The 17,339-nt window shown below is 43.1% G+C and overlaps 1 protein-coding gene across 2 annotated transcripts in view; it reads right to left on the bottom strand.

Moving 5' to 3' along the window:
• Positions 1–4,572, bottom strand: part of SPRYD7 (SPRY domain containing 7) — a 29,587-nt gene extending 25,015 nt beyond the window's left edge. For both annotated transcript variants that reach the window (XM_059684569.1, XM_059684571.1), the window contains exon 1: positions 4,324–4,572. In XM_059684569.1, coding sequence (XP_059540552.1) covers positions 4,324–4,429 — 106 coding nt within the window. In that variant the 5' untranslated portion in view covers positions 4,430–4,572. The remainder of the gene's footprint in view (positions 1–4,323) is intronic.
• Positions 4,573–17,339: the final 12,767 nt, after the last annotated feature.

The raw sequence follows: 17,339 nt of genomic DNA, 5'->3' as shown, positions 1-17,339 counted from the left end.
TAGTGAAAGAAATAGACTTACAAGTCCAGGAAGCACAGAGAACCCCAAACAAAAGGAACCCAAAGAGGACTACTCCAAGACACATCATAATTAAAATGTCAAGAGCAAAAGACAAAGAGAGAATCTTAAAAGCAGCAAGAGAAAAAAGTCAGTTACCTACAAGGGAGTACCCATACGACTGTCAGCTGATTTCTCAACAGAAACTATGCAGGCCAGAAGAGAGTGGCAAGAAATATTCAAAGTGATGAATACCAAGAACCTACAACCAAGATTACTTTATCCAGCAAAGCTATCATTCAGAATTGAAGGTCAGATAAAGAGCTTCACAGATAAGAAAAAGCTAAAGGAGTTCATCACCACCAAACCAGCATTATATGAAATGCTGAAAGGTATTCTTTAAGAAGAGGAAGAAGAAAAAGGTAAAGATAAAAATTATGAACAGCAAATACACATCTATCAACAAGTGAATCTAAAAATCAAGTGAATAAAAAATCTGATGAACAGAGTAAACTGGTGAATATAATAGAACCAGGGGCATGGAAAGGGAGTGGACTGACAAATCTTGGGGGGAAAAGGGTGTGGGGGTGCAGGAGGAGACTGGACAAAAATCGTACACCTATGGATGAGGACAGTGGGAGGGGTAAGGGTGGAGGGTGGGGTGGGAAGTGGGTGGAGGAGAGCTATGAGGGGAAAATAGAGGAACAACTGTAATAATCTGAACAATAAAGATTTAATTTTAAAAAAACAACCCCAAAACTACAGCTACATATAATAATAATAATAATAATAATAATAATAATAATAATAAAAGAACCAGAGGCATGGAAACATGGAACAGACTGACAAATCTCAGAGGAAATGGGGAGGGAGGGAGAGGTTAACCAAAGAACTTATATGCATACTAGAGGCCCAGTGCACAAAATTCATGCAGGAGGGGGTCCCTCAGCCGGGCCTGTACCTTCTCCAATCTGGGAGCCCTCGGGGAATGTCTGTTGCCAGTTTAGGCCCGATCCCTGTGGGACATCCCTCTCAGAATCCGGGACTGCTGGCTCCTAACCGCTTGCCTGCCTGCCTGCCTGCCTGCCTTCCTGATCGCCCCTAACCCCTCTGCCTGCCTGATTGCCCCTACCTTGCCTCCCTGCCGGCCTGACCAACCCTAACTTGCCCCCCCTGCCAGCCTAATCGCCCCAAACCACCTCTGCCTCAGCCCCCAGCCTAAGCCACAGTCTGGTCTCCCTCTGCAGGAGGCGACCTGGTGGATCAGGGGAAGGCATCAACCTCATTACCCCGCAGCTGCTGCCACTGCCAGCCTGAGCCTGGGCCCTTTGCAGCCTCACCTTGGCCCTCATGGCAGCTGCAGCTTTGTCTGGAAGGACATCCAAAAGGTCATCCAGAAGACGTCTGCTCTAATTAGCATATTATCCTTTTATTAGTATAGATATGCATTGCACATGAACACAGACAATAGGATGGTGAAAGCCTGGGGCAGGTTGGGGACTGGGTGGAGGAAGGCTATAGGGGAATAACAAGGGAACATCTGTAATATTCTCAATAATAAAGATTTTTTAAAGAGAGTATGTTTTAAGAAACATGGAACATTTTCAAATATATGGCATCTTTTTCAAAGTAGCTACCTTAGATACCTTAGAAAACAGTTCTTACTAAAAAGTCAATTCACAATTAATGCAAAAGACATGGCAAAAAAATGCAAACATTTACAAAAACTATGCCACAGAAAATTCCAATAGAGGAATTCAAAATGGCTTTAAGCAATGCAATATCACCAAAATAAGTGACAACTTTGAAAGAGAAAACATTCATTTGGATGTGAAATATACAGGCTATTTTGTTAAAGAAAAAAAAAGCAATCATCTTCTTCAGGTTATCTAATACAACCTTTCACATACCCAAATACACTCATACTTGCTCAGTGTGCTTCTCATATTTTCAATGGAAGATGAATTTATGCTTGAAATGTACTCTTAACACAGCGTGCCTTTCCTCTCTTTCATGTTATTCAGTTTCTAAAATCCAATGTCTTTTGTGATTGAAGAATTTGAACCTAATGGAAGAAAGGTTAACAGAAAATCTCCATGCAGGTAGAAAATTTGGGGATGACATTAATCTACTGAAATTGCTGGGCAGATGTTGAAAAGGTCAGTGGAATGAGTATAACTGACCAGCTCTTCATAGAGAAGAGACCAGAGAAAAGGAATGCTCCCAGGAGCAAACTGCAGTAAATCAGGAGTTTAGCAGTAGATAAAAAGAGCTAAAGCTGATTGATCCTAAGTTCCAGGAACTACATATGGTTATCCTTTACTGTGTTCCCAGCACCTAAGAATCACCTTTGTTATGTCAATGCAATGTCCTTTAGCCAATGAGAGATGTGGGGAAAATAGAAAGTGCGTAAGTACACTTGGAATACAATAATACACAAAAAGACACTACTCTGAAATAATTATAGTGGGAAATACCTGCTTCTAGAACCCAACTCCAGAAGCATGAACTGTGTGGGAAAAGTCCAAGGACAGAAATAATGTGGAGGGAGAGGAAGAATCTACACTAATAAAAGAGAAAAATGGTAATCGGCATACGACGCTACCCTTTTCATTGGCTAATCAGGGCTATATGCAAATTAACTGCCAACTAAGATTGGCAGTTAACTGCCAACAAGATGGCGGTTAATTTGCATATGTAGGCACAATGCAGGGAGGCGAAAGGGAAAGCAGGAAGAAGCCCCCTGCCACTGACAGTGATCGGAAACCCAGGGGGGAGCTAAGAGCTGGGGGGCAGGGCAAAGGTGGCCCTGGGGGACTGCCCCCCAGCCATGATCAGAGAATCAGGCGCCTTTGCCGCCCTGGCCAGTGATAGCAGGAAGTAGGGGTGGAGCCAGCGATGAGAGCTGGGCAAGGTCGAAGCTGGCAGTCCCAGGAGCTAGGGGTCCCTTGCCTGGGCCTAAAGCGGAGCCCACGATCGCGGGGCCGCTGCAGCTGTGGGTCCCCGCTGCCCGGGCCGGATGCCTCAGCCAGAGGCGTTAGGCCTGGGCAGGGGCGGAGCCTGAAACCGTGGGGAGCTGGGGGTCCCCTACCCAGCCTACCCAGGCCTGACACCTCTGCCGGAGGCCTCAGGCCTGGTCAAGGGGCCAATCCTGGTGATTGGTGATCGGAGGGTGATGAGGGTCAACTCCTCTGGCCGAGGCATCAGGCCTGGGCGGGGGGCGGAGCCGGGGATTGGGGGGATATGATGGTCCCCTTGCCCAGGCCTGAAGCCTGGGTCAGAGGCGTCAGGCTTGGGCGGGGGTGGAGCAAGCGATCAGAGGGAGATGGGGGTCCCCTGCCCAGGCATGATTCCTGGGCCAGAGGCCTCAGGCCTGGGCGGGGGCCAGAGGCCTCAGGCCTGGGCGGGGGCCAGAGCCAGTGATGGGGGGGGGTTTGGGGGTCCCCTGTCCAAGCCTGACACCTCTGGCGGAGGCGTCAGGCCTGGGCAAGGGGCCGATCCTGCAATTGAAGGGTGATGGGGGTCAACGCCTGAGGGCTCCCATTATGTGAGAGGGGGCAGGCTGGGCTGAGGGACACTCCCCCCCCCCACACACACACACCCAGTGCACGAATTTCGTGCACCAGGCCCCTAGTATTAGATAAGAAGTTATATGCCCATTTGAAATTGGGAGGAAAACACATAGATGCAAAGGAGCAAAGTGCTATTTTATTTTGCAACAGCCTGACCTGTTGGGAGCAGGCCAGTCTGGTGAGATTACACCACCTTGAACCGTGACTAAGGAGCCAGGTAAGAGAGGTGTTGGCTGAAATGGCAGAGTGTGACCCCAGATGCGGTCAGGCTCCGGCAATTTGCCTCGTTTTGACTTTAGATGAAAGGAAAATCACTTCCAAGAGATCAAGCTCCAACCTATAAATGACGGCTGAAGAGAAGTCAGGGCCGGAGCGGGGTGAGACCTAGAGCACCCTGAAAACGTCCGGGTTTTGACTGGAGCTCGGCAGCAGGGCGCTGCAGCAGCCCACGCCGCTCTCCGCGCCCTCGCCAGGGGACCTCCGGAGAGCCTCCAGGCGGCAGCTCCAGGAGGTTCCTGTGAAATCCCAGTGAAAATGGGTAGGTCCACGCACCCACCTCCCGATGACAGGAGCTGCGGAGGGAGGAGGTCCGAGACACCAAACCGGGTCGGGGCGACGTCGCCGGGGGAGGAGCGGGGGCGGCGCCCGGCGGGGCTGGGCCGAAGGTGGTCCTTCCGACCCCGCACGCTCCGGACCTGTCAGCGGCGCCCGACCCCGAGTGGGCCGTTGGGTCTGGCGAAGGGAGGGTCCTTACCCATGTGCTGCGTGTCCAACTGCACGGCCGGCATCTCCTTCAGAGGAATGTGCCCCGTTCCGCCGTCTCTGCAGCACCGCAGGCAGCAGAACACCGAGGCGGCCATCACGCAGGGACCACTGACTCCTCGGCTGCTTGTCGCTCTTAGACCGCGGCGACCCCTCCCTCACCCCTCCTCTCTGCCTCGCGCCCCGCCCGAGAGCCGGAGGTGTCGGTGTGGAGCGCGGAGGCCCAGACAGCGACGCCCCTGGCTGGGAGGGCGCAGCGCAGGCTGAGGTGAAGGCCTAGTAGGCGGAAGAGCCAGGAATGCAGGCGGGGCGGGCGGGGCTAGAGTCAGGGCGGGGCTGGCAGGGGAGGGCGGGGCTAGAGTCAGGGCGGTGCTGGCCGGGGAGGGCGGTGCTGGCCGGGGAGGGCGGTGCTGGCCGGGGAGGGCGGGGCTAGAGTCAGGGCGGGGCTGGCCGGGGAGGGCGGGGCTCGCCGGAGAGGGCGGGGCTGGCCGGGGAGGGCGGGGCTGGCCGGGGAGGGCGGGGAGGGCGGGGAGGGCGGGGCTGGCCGGGGAGGGCGGGGCTGGCCGGGACAGAGGGCGTGAACGTCAGGCGGCGGGAAGGGCACGGCTGGCGCCTGCGCACGAGGTTTTCTCCCTTGGGGCGGCCTCGCGAGTGCAAACCAGTTCTTCGGGTGCGCGAGAGTGTCTGCGTCCTCTGAACACCGAGGAGTCATCGATGCTGTGCTTTTAAAACTGCACCTCCCACGTCGACATTATCTTTAAAGATAAATTGACAAAGGCAAATCAGGCTGAGGGAGTGGGAGTTGATGAGAGCCCGGAGGTAACCACTCCGCGCGCCCAGGGCTGAGAGAATTTTGCCTCCATAGAGAGCCTCGGTCCCCCCACCAAGGCTGGTTTCTGAAGAATTTCCTCAAATCCTGAACAGACGCACAGGCCCCTAGAGTAATTGCACCTGGATGAGCACCCGAGTCGGCCCTGCTGCATTTTAGGTGCAGAGATAACGCATTTCTTGGCCCTTGATGCCTGCTGTCAGGAGCGCGCTGGAGGCCACTCAGGGGTGCACGGGGCGGGGGGGTGGGGGGGGGGGTGGGGGGGGGGTGGGGGGGGGAGGGGAGACACCGATCGGGGCGTGGCGGGAGGGTGATTCTTGACCTGCCGCTTCCAAGTGCATCCTCTTCGTGAACTGAGGGTTCCGAGGAGTGGGAAGGGAACCCTGAAAGCTGCCGGACCCCCAAAGGAAGCCCTCGGTTCTCTCTGCCTATTCCTTTCTGCTTCCACTAAAAGGCTCACGTGGCGGTCACCTGTCATCTTCTTGCCTGTTTTGTCATCCGTCCCTGGTCAATTTAACATCTTCAGATACCACCTGGCGTCTAAAATGGACAAACTCGAGAATTAACCTAGCTCAAACCTCTGTTCCTAAATAAGGTTTTCATCCTGAAGGCTTTCCCAGGCTTCAAGTCTTGGAAAACCAGACATAAAATGCCCATTTAATATGTAATGGGTTCCTGTATGTAAATTTTTAGTGACTTGAGTACTTATTCTTTATGAAGGATATTTCTCTGCGGAATAAGAGAATTTCTTCAGGGTCTCTTTGCTGTCTACAAATACTGTTTTGTACTTTGAGATTTAGTAAACATAGAATTAATAATCAAGGCGATTATTGAACTGGTTCACAGTAGACCTCCCTCACTGCTGTAAAGTAGTGTCTTGGTAATCATTTTACACATGGAAGTTTCTCTTACTGAAATCCTTGACTATTATCCGGAGAAGTGTTAGTGTTCTGCTTTTCTTTCCACTGGGAAGGAAGGGAAAGTTGATATAGAATGTTGTAGAGAAATTTTTTCTGCCTGTCTGTGAGGTAAGCACTCTTTCACATATATATCTAATTGGATTCTTAGAAGGTTTCAGGGTGGATATTGTTCCTCCCACCCCCATTTTATAGATGAAGAAATAGACTTAGAGGGATTAAATAATTTGTGTAGCTTCAGATGACTAGGAAATAAACAAGGTAGGATTCAAAGACATCAGTATGACTCCTAAGCTTGTGTTTGCTCCACCAGATCATGCTGCTTCTCAAATTCTGAATTTATCTTGTAATGAATGCTACAATCCTCTAAAAATGTCCTCTCAGCAAAATGAAGATTTGCAATTTATTTTTGTATGGCTCATTAATCTCCATATTGGCTACAAACTTTCATAACTTATATAGACAATAAAATAAAATTAGTTTTTATAAGGTACAATATTTGTTCAGAAATAGTATTTAATGCATAACCTTTGGACACAGAAAATAGGGTGCTGAGGACCTGGGGCAGGGGGCGGGGGTAGGCTGGAAGAGTCAAAGGGGGGAAAAAGAGGACATATGTAATACTTTCAACAATAGAGAATTTTTAAAAAAGAAAAAAAGCAACATCAATGATGAGAGAGAATCATTAATTGGCTACCTCCTGTGAGCCCCCTATTGGGGCATGTTCCCTGACCAGGAATAGAACCGTGACTTCCTGATTCATGGGTCGACCCTCAACCACTGAGACACACCAGCCAGGTTCAATTTACCATTTTTAAAGTATAGTATTTCTTGCCCAGTTGGCATGTCTCAGTGGTTGAACATCGACCTATGAACCGAGGAGTCATGGTTCCATTCTTGGTCAGGGCACATGCCCGGGTTTTGGGCTTGATTCCCCAGTGGGGGGCATGCAGGAGGCAGCCGATCAATGATTCTCTTTCATCATTGATGTTTCTATGTCTCTCTTCCTCTCCCTTTCTCTCTGAAATCAATAAAAAATACATTTTTAAAAAGAAATATTATTTAAAGTAGTACATGTATTAAATATATAATAAACATTCAGGTCATTTAAGTTAGTCACATCTTCAATGAAAGCCAGCTCTTAGATGACTGTGAATTGACCATTACTATACAGGCAGAATTGCCATAGTCTTTCCTGGCTAGAAAAATAATCGGCTGGAGCATTGCCCAGTGCACTTTGCCCCCATTGTAGCAATTCAAGTGTACTCAGCATATGAAGCCAGCAAAACCCATTAGCTCCTAAAACGGACTTACCTGTCTTGGCAGATGAATGCCATCCAGGACTCGCAGACCTTACTGCTTCTTATATCTGGTGGGATTCTATTATTCTTTCATTATTCTTTTCAAAGGAATTATCCTTTCTTTTTGAAAAGCACAGTGCTAAAGATTTTTTGACAGTCTTTTACAGTTATCACTTTAAATGACAACCACAAATAAAGCCTACAAAAAGTTTTCCAATAGTTAGAAGGTTGTTTATCTAAGTCAAAAGCAATTACAGAGAATTACTATTTTTTTTTTAAAAGTCTATTTGCTTCAACAACATATGCTAGGAACTCTACAACTGATGGGACAGTAATGTAAAGCATGTATTTCCAAGTTGAGTGTAACGTCATGTTAGGATTTTATTTTTTATTTATTTATTTTTATATTTTTAAATTTGATTTTAGAGAGGAAAGGCAGAGGGAGAGATAGAAACATCAATGATGAGAAAATCATTGATCAGCTGCCTCCTGCACGCCCCCTACTGGGATCAAGCCCACAACCCTGGCATGTGCTCTTGACTGGAATCGAACCCGGTCCACTTCAGTCCGCAGACTGATGCTCTATCCCAGCGGTTCTCAACCTGTGGGTCGCGACCCCTTTGGGGGTCGAACGACCCTTTCACAGGGGTCGCCTAAGACCATCGGAAAACACATATATAATTGCATATTGTTTTTGTGATTAATCACTATGCTTTAATTATGTTCAATTTGTAACAATGAAATTGGGGGTCACCACAACATGAGGAACTATATTAAAGGGTTGGGGCATTAGGAAGGTTGAGAACCACTGCTCTATCCACTGAGCAAAATCAGCTAGGGCTATTTTTATTTTTGAATTTAAAAATATTTTTGGACAGAACCTGGCTGGAGATCCTGGCTAGAGAACCTGGCTAAGCTGCTGATCAACTGAACGCTGTCTCCGTGTCATTCCTTCTTCGCCAACTCCGTCCACACCTTTGAGAACTGCTGGACCTGCTGGGGTTGGACCCCAACAAATCTTCATGCAACGGGCCTCTAGTTATAAAATAAACTTGAAAGCAATGTTCAGGTAAAATCTTTCTAGTTGATAGCTGCCCCGCCTTCCTTACCAAATGTTTATTGAGCATCTATATGATGAGCTCTGTTGTGATATTTAACTATAGCTTGGCTCAGTTGGTTGGAGTGTCATCCCATACACCAGAAAGTGTCTAATTCAAGTCCCAGTCAGGGTGCATGCAGAGCCAGTCAATCGATGTTTTTCTCTCACATTGATGTCTCTCTCACTCTCTCTCTCTTTCTCCCCCCTCCCCCTCTTTCTAAAATCAATGACAATACTAGCTAATAAAAGAGTAATATGTAAAAAAATATATATATATATATATTTTTGAAAGGGCAGTGGGGAAAGAGAGTTAGGAGAAAGTAAAGGGGGGATAAATGGTGACAGAAGACTTGGCTTGGGGTGATAAACACACAATACAATATACAGATGATGTATTATAGAATTGTACCCTATATACTTTTACCTATATAATTTTATTAACCAATGTCACCCCAATAAATTTAACAAGAAAACAAAAGTCAAAAAAAATTTTCAATTATAGTTGACAATATTTTTCAATATTATATTAGTTTCAGGTATACAGTATAGTGGTTAGACATTTATATAACTTACAAAGTGATCCACCTGATAAGTCTAATACCCACCTGGTACCATTCATAGTTATTAATAACATTATTAACTATATTCCCTGTGCTCTACTTTACATTCTGGTGACTATTTTGTAACTGCCAATTTGTACTATTTAATCCTGTCACCTTTTTCACCTAGTCCCCAAAACCCCTCCCAACTGGCAACTACCAGTTTGTTCTCTGTATCTAGAGTCTGTTTCTGTTTTGTTTCTTCATTTATTATGCTTTTTAGAGTCCATATAGGTGAAAACCATATGGTATTTGTCTTTCTCTATCTGACTTATTTCACTATTACCATATAGATCCATTCATGTTGTTGCAAATGGTAGGATTTCTTTTTTATAGCAGAGCAATATTCCATTTTATAATGTACCACTTTTTCTTTATCCAGTAATTCTTTGATGGAACCTTAGATTGCTTCCGTATCTTGACTATTGTAAATAATGTTGCAATGAACATAGGAATGCATATATCTTTTCATATTAGTGTTTTGGATTTCTTCAGATAAATACCCACAAGTGGAATTGCTGAGTCAATATTTTTTGTATTTATTTATTACTTTTTTTCTTTCCCTTTAATATTCTCTATCCCCCCTTCCCTCTGGTAACCACCATCCTGTTGTCTGTGTCTATGAGTTTTTGTTTGTTTGTCCTGTTTGTTCATTTGTTGCTTTCAGTTTTATATCCCACATGAGTGAAGTCATATGGTTCTTAACTTTTTCTGTCTGACTTATTTCACTTAGCATGATAGTCTCAAGATCCATCCATGTTGTTGTTGCTGGTGAGAATGCAAACTGGTACAGCCACAATGGAAAACAGTATGGAGGAAACTTAATTTTTGGGGAAACTTCATACTGCTTTCCACAGTGGGTGCACTAATCTGCATTCCACCAACAGTGCACAGTGGCTTCCTTTTCTCCACACCCTCACCAATACTTGTTTGTTGATTTATTAATGATAGTCATTCTGACAGGTGTGAGGTGATGTCTCATTGTGGTTTTAATTTGCATTTCTCTGATGATTAGTGATGTTGTTGAGCATCTTTTCATATGTCTATTGGCCATTTGTATGCCCTCTTTGGAGAAGTCCTCTGCTCATTTTGTAATTAGATTGTTTTTTTGGTGTTAAGTTGTATTGATTCTTTATATATTTTGGATATTAACCCCTTATCATTGATGCATTATTGGTGAATATCTTCTCCCATTCAGGTAGGTTGTCCTTTTGTTTTATATATATATACACTAGAGGCCCGGTGCACGAATTCATGCACCAGTGGGGTCTCTTGGCCTGACGTGTGGGATTGGGCTGAAACCGGCTCTCTGACATCCCCTGAGAGGTCCTGGATTCCAAGAGGGCACAGGCCAGGCTGAGGGACCCCACCAGTGCACGATCGGGGTTGGGGAGGGATGCAGGAGGTTGGCCAGCTGAGGAGGGACCACGGGCATGTCTGGCCCATCTGGCTCAGTTCCAATCGGCCAGACCTCAGCAGGAAGCTAACCTACCAATTGGAGTGTCTGCCCTCTGATGGTCAGTGCACATCATAGCAAGCAGTTGAGCAGCCTTAACATATCATTAGCATATTACAATTTGATTGGTTGAATGGCCGATTAGCCAACTGGACACTTAGCATATTAGGCTTTTATTATATAGGATATTATACTAAAAGCAGTGTCAAAGAGTTTATTGTCTGTGTTTTCTTTTAGGCGTTTTATGGTTTCTGGTCTTACATTTAAGTCTTTAATCCATTTTGAGTTTATTTTTGCATATGGTATAAGAAAGTATTCTAGTTTCAGTTTTTTGCATGTATTTGTACAGTTTTCCCAACATCATTGACTGAATAGACTGTCTTTACCCCATAGTATATTCTTTATTATTATTATTATTGTCTAAAGTTTTACATATATCTCCCTTTTCCCCAATTGTCCCCTGCCCCAGCCACCAGCCATTCCCATCCTGAGTAAGCCCCCACCGCCCTAGTGGCTCTGTCCATTGGTTATGCTAATATACATGCATACAAGTCCTTTGGTTTCTCTACAACCCCCCCTCCTCTGCCATTTGTCTCTGGATCTATTCTTGTTCATCAAATTATGCTGATCATTATATCCCACATATGAGTGAGATCATGTGATATTTATCTTTCTCTGACTGGCTTATTTCACTTAGCATAATACTCTCCAGTTCCATCCATGCTGTTGTAAGTGGTAAAAGTTCCTTCTTTTTTATAGCAGCATAGTGTTCCATTGTGTAGATGTACTACCATTTTTTAATCCACTCATCTGCTGATGGGCACTTGGGTTGTTTCCAAATCTTAGGTATTTTAAATTGTACTGCTATGAACATAGAGGTGCATATATCCTTTCTGATTAGTGTTTCTGGTTTCTTGGGATATAGTCCTAGAAGTGGAATTACTGAGTCAAATGGGAGTTCCATTTTTAACTTTTGGAGGAAACTCTATACTGTCTTCCACAGTAGCTGCACCAATCTGCATTCCCACCAGCAGTGCAGGAGGGTTCCTTTTTCTCCACATCCTCGCCAGCACTTGTCGTTTGTTGATGATAGCCGTTCTGACAGGTATGAGATGGTATCTCATTGTTTTGATTTGCATCTCTTGGATGATTAGTGACTTTGAGCATGTTTTCATATGTCTCTGGGCCTTCTGGATGTCCCCCCCCCCATAGTATATTCTTGCCTCCTCTGTCATTTATTAATTGACCATATATAGGTGTGACTTTATTTCTGGACTCTCTATTCTGTTCCAATGATCTATGTGTCTGATTTTATGCCAGTCTCAGGCTGTTTTGATTACTCTAGCCTATAGTATAGTTTGATGTTTGGTAGCATGATACCTCCAACCCTTTGGGTATGTTGTTGATGGAGCTATTTGGGTGGTACTCTGGTGTGGTCTGAAGGTGGCTATGGGGTATGTTGGTTCTGGGGCCTCTTGGGATGGGCTTTTTCAGGCAAAGGTCAGCCGCTGCCTGTGCTTGGCCCCGGAGTCACCTGGTAGGAGCTATAAAGCAATCCATGCTTGGTAGCTGCCTGTGCTTGGTCTAGACGAGACAAGTGGGAAAGGCCACGCTGTGAACCAAGGCTGCCTGCCATTAGCGCCAGACCTGGGCCTTTCAGCAAGAGGCACAGAGCATCAAGAGGCCAGCCACAGTCCTGTGAAAGCTTTCAGGAAAGTGTGCAACACTGGCTGAGGCCAGCTGCCTGTCAGGAACAGCTACTGAAAGAGGCTCAGGGAGTCACCAAGATAAGGCGAGCCATGTTCACCTGATTAATGCAGATTCAGACCTGGTGCCCACCTGTGTTTATAGGCTGTGTGGGAGGAGGGCTCAACATAGGAACAGTAGTGGCTGCCCCTCTAACCCTACTCCTGAAGCCACACAATCCCGTTTCTCCCTGTATGTCCCTGGCACCTTTCGAACTGCCGTCCCTTTGCTGGAGCTTCGGTTGAGCGTTCGTGAGTGAGTCTGCACACAGACCCTTTAAGAGGACACCTTGGTTTCCAGCTGCCTTTCATCTCACCCAGACTGAAACCCCGCTGATTTTCACATCCAGATATTATGGGGACTCCTCTTCCCACCACTGGAAGCCTGGTGTGGGGCTGGGATGCCTTGCCCCTGTGGGGACCTCCACACTGAGATATCCAGAATCTCAAATGCTATGTCTGGGTGTGGGACCAGCTTGTTTCTAGGCTCCACCTCCTCCTAGCAGTCTCCACATGGGTTCTTCTTTATTTATTTTTAAAAATTTATTGTTGTATGTAAGTATAGTTGGTATAAAATCTTATACTGGCTATATTAGTTTTAGGTGTATAATATAGTGATTTGACATTTTAATAACTTTAATAATTAGTGATCACCCCACTAATTCTAGTAATCATCTGTCACTGTGCAAACTTATCACAATATTATTGACTGTATTACCTTCCCCTTTCACCAATCTCCCCTACTCTTTTCCTTCGGGTAACCATCCCTTTGGTCTCTATCCCTTTGGTAACCATCCCTTATCTGTTTTTATTTTTTTGGTTTTTAGATTCCACATATAAGTGAAATCATATGGTATTTGTCTTTCTCTGTCTGACTTTTTTCACTTAGCATAATACCCTCTACATGCATCCCTCCATGTTTTCAGAAATGGCAAGGTTTCATTCTTTTTTTATTGTCAATTCTTTTATCTGACTGGTATGAGGTGATATCTCATTGTGGTTTTCATTTGCATTTCCCTGATGATTAGTGATGTTGAGCATTTTTCATATGTTGGTTGACCATCTATATCCATTCTTTGGAGAAATATTTTTTCATGTTCTCTGGCCATTTTTCGATTGGATTGGTTATTTTTTTCTTATTGAGTTGTATGAGTTCCTTAGATATTTTGGATATATCATTTGTTAATTATATTCTCCCATTCAGTGGGTTGCCATTTGGTTTTGTTTAAGTTTTTCCTCATTGTACAGAAGCTTTTTAGTTTGCTGTAGTGCCATTTGTTTATTTTTGCTTTTGTTTCCCTTGCTCAAGGGATGTTTTTAAAAAGATATTGCTCAGACTGATGTCAAGTAATTTTCCTCCTTTGTTTTCTTCTAGGAGTTTTATGGTTTCAGGCCTTAATTTAAATATTTAACCATTTTGAGTTGATTTTTGTAAATGGTATAAGAGAGTGGTCCAGTTTCATTCTTTTGCATGTCCCTGTCCGGTGTTATCAACACCACTTGTTGAAGAAACTGTTGTTACTCCAGTGCTTATTTCTACCACCTTTGTCATCGATACATTGACCATATAAATGAGGGTTTATTTCTGGACTCTCTATTCTTTTCCATTGATCTGTGTGTCTGTTTTTGTGCCAGTACCATACTGTTTTGAAATCTCCATTGTTCTTCTTTCTCAAGAATTTTTTGCAATTTGGAATTTTTTGTCATTTCATATAAGATTTAGGATTATTTGTTCTACTTCTGAAAAGAATTACATTGCTATTTTGATAGAAATTAACATTTAATCTATAAATTGCTCTGGGTAGTATGGTCATTTTAACAATATTAATCCTTCCAATCCATGAGCACCGTATATGCTTTAAATCATTTATTTGTATTTTCTTCACTTTCTTTATTCTATGTATTATAGTTTTCAGTGTACACGTATTTAACCTCATTGGATTAAGTTTATTCTGAGGTATTTTATTCTTTTTTATGCAATTGTGAATGAGATTTTTTTTTCATTTCTCCTTATGGTTATTTATTTTTAGGAATGCAACATATCTGTATATTAATTTTGTGTACTGCTACTTTACTGAATTCTTTTATTAAATAGATTCATTTTTTGGTGAATTATGTAGGATTTTCTAAATATAGTATGCCATCTGCAAATAGTGACAACTTTACTTTTTTTAAAAATTTGGGTACCTTTTATTTCTTATCTGATTGCTTTGAGGAGGACTTCAAGTACTATCCTATGTAATAAAAGCCTAATATGCTGAGTGTCCGACTGTTCATTTGACCAGTTGCTATGATGCGCACTGACCACCAGGGGGCAGACGCTCCGACCGGTAGGTTAGCTTGCTGCTGGGGTCTGGCCCTATCGGGAATGGGTGAGAGGGGCCAGACACACCCTGGAGCCCTCCAGTGGCCCCTCCCTGGCCTCTAAAATATTTCTTCTAATTAATTTCCTTTCAATGTGCACAAATCCGTGTACTGGACCTCTAGTGTTGAATAAAAGTGGTGAGAGTGGACATCCTTGTCTTCTTCCTGACCTTAGAGAAAAATATTTCAGCTTTTTACCATTCCATATGACATTAGCTATGGGCTTGTCATAGATAGCCTTTATCAAATTGAGTAAGTTTCCGCTATACCCACTTTGTTGAGAGTTTTTATTCTAAATGAACATTGAATTTTGTCAAATGCTTTTGCTGCATCTATTGAGATAATCATATGATTTTTATTCTTGGTTTGTTAATGTGATGATCACATTAATTGTTTTGTAGATGTTGAACACCCTTACATCCCTCATATAAATCCCACTTGATCATGGTGTATAATTCTTTTCATGTACTGTTGAATTCTTTTAATGTAGTATTCTAGTATTTTGTTGAGAACTTTGGCATCTATGTTCATCAGGGATATTGGCCTTTCCCTCTTTGAAGTGTCTTTGTTTGGTTTTGCCTCATAGAATGAATTGAAAATGTTCCTTCCTTTTCAATTTTTTTTGAATAGTTTGAGGATAGTACTAATTCTTCTTTAAATGTTTGATGGAATTCAACTATGAAGCCATCTGGTCCTGGACTTTTGTTTGGTGAGAGTTTTGTTTTTTCATTACTGCTTCAATTTCATTGCTAGTAATTGGTCTGTTCATATTCTCTGTTTCTTCCTGGTTTAGTCTTGGAATTATGTATGTTTCTAAAATTTACCCATTTCTTCTAAATTGTCAAATTTGTTAGCATATAATTGTTCATAGTATTCTTTAATGATCCCTTGTAATTCTGTGGTGTCTGTTGTAACCTTTCCTCTTTCATTTCTGATTCTACTTGTGTTCTCTCTCTTTTCTGCTTAATGAGTCTTGCTAGAGGCTTGTCAATTTTATCCTCTCAGAGAACTATCTCTTAGTTTCATTGATCTTTTCTATTGTTTCCTTTTTATTTACTCCCGCTCTAATTTAATTTTTATTATTTTCTTCCTTCTGCATGCTATGGGTTTTCTTTGTTCCTTTTTTATTAGTTGCTTTAGGTCAGTGATAGCGAACCTATGACATGCGTGTCAGAGGTGACACGGGAACTCATTTTGGATGACATGCATTGACAGAGACAAAAAAAATGCATAATTCAAATATTTGTCTCTTGCAACGGCCAGAGTTGGGCATCACTCGAGTAATATTATTACTCACGTTACTCATGATCAATAATGCAATTCTAAAACCGGATGTAAACATGTACATCGGTGTTGCGTAGCAAAGATACATAGTGAAAACATCCAAGATACATTGTTCCAATATTGACATTAATATAAAACGGTTAAGAATTGCACTATAAAGAGATTAATCTTTACTCATGAGATTTTATTTTTACTCAAGTGACAAAATGCCCAGTTCTGGAAACGGCCTCATTATTGTCAACATGTGCCTCGGGTAAGCTTCCCGTGCGTTCGGGCGCATTCAGCAAATGGACGCACTTTATCGCCATGATTGTTAGGAGACAGGAACAGGAGGGTTAGAAGGAAAAGATATACAGTGCAACAGTGCTTGACGAGACATTCTGCGTGTCGGATAATTGATTACAGCACCATGTATTTGTTGGTTATACATACTATCTTTGAATTGTTTTTCACCAGGAGTCAGTGCAACAACACTGCAAAAAGTTAATAGGTAAGAAACCTATCAACCTTTTATAAAAAACGCCGTGATTTATATTTATTTATTTTTGCAGCCTTGTGATGGAGAATCAAAAATATTAAAAGACAAGATTGAATGATAAAGGAAGTGGAAGTTGCAGTAGCCGACCCTTTCAAGACATATGGACCGAGATGTACGGGATTGTCGACAGAAACAACAGATCATTGTGCATACTGTGTAATGAAACAGTAGTAAGCAGAACGTGGAATGTAAAGAGACATTTTGAAACTAATCATTGTCAGCTCTTGAAAGAAAAAAAGTATCGATGAAAGGAAGGAATACATTTTTAGGCAGCTACATCTCTATAAAAGTCAATCAAATTCCATCATTAAATTTGTAAGATGCTCTACAAATTTAACACCAGCAAGTTACTGTATTGCTCACTCCATAGCTCAGCATGGAAAAGCCCTCAGTGACGGAGAATTTATTAAGGAAACATTTCTAAGATGTGCACCAGCTCTATTTCACGATATGAAAAATAAAGATGATATTATTAAAAGAATTTCTGAGTTACCACTCAGTAGAAATACTATCAAAGACAGAATAATAGATCTTAACAAAAATGTACAACATCAATTAAAAAAAAGACTTAAATAGTTGTAAATATTTTTCGATTTCTCTTGATGAAACTACTGATGTCACATCAAATGCTTGGTTGGCCATTATTGCTAGATATTCTGATGGTCTCACAATGAGAGAAGAGTTGATAAAGTTAGAATCAGTGCCAATAAGTACATCAGGAAACAAAATATGTAAGGTTGTTGTAAAAACATTCAGTGACCTAAACATTGATATCTCTAAAATTGTGTCATTCATGATAGAGGGGCACCAAATATGGTGGGGAAAAATGTGGGATTCCTGAAATTGTTTATGGAAGCTATCAGACATCCACTTGTA

The sequence above is a fragment of the Myotis daubentonii genome, chromosome 2 (genome assembly GCF_963259705.1).
Source record: "Myotis daubentonii chromosome 2, mMyoDau2.1, whole genome shotgun sequence".
Taxonomy (NCBI): Eukaryota; Metazoa; Chordata; class Mammalia; order Chiroptera; family Vespertilionidae; genus Myotis; species Myotis daubentonii.
This window is presented reverse-complemented; position numbering and strand designations above follow the sequence as displayed.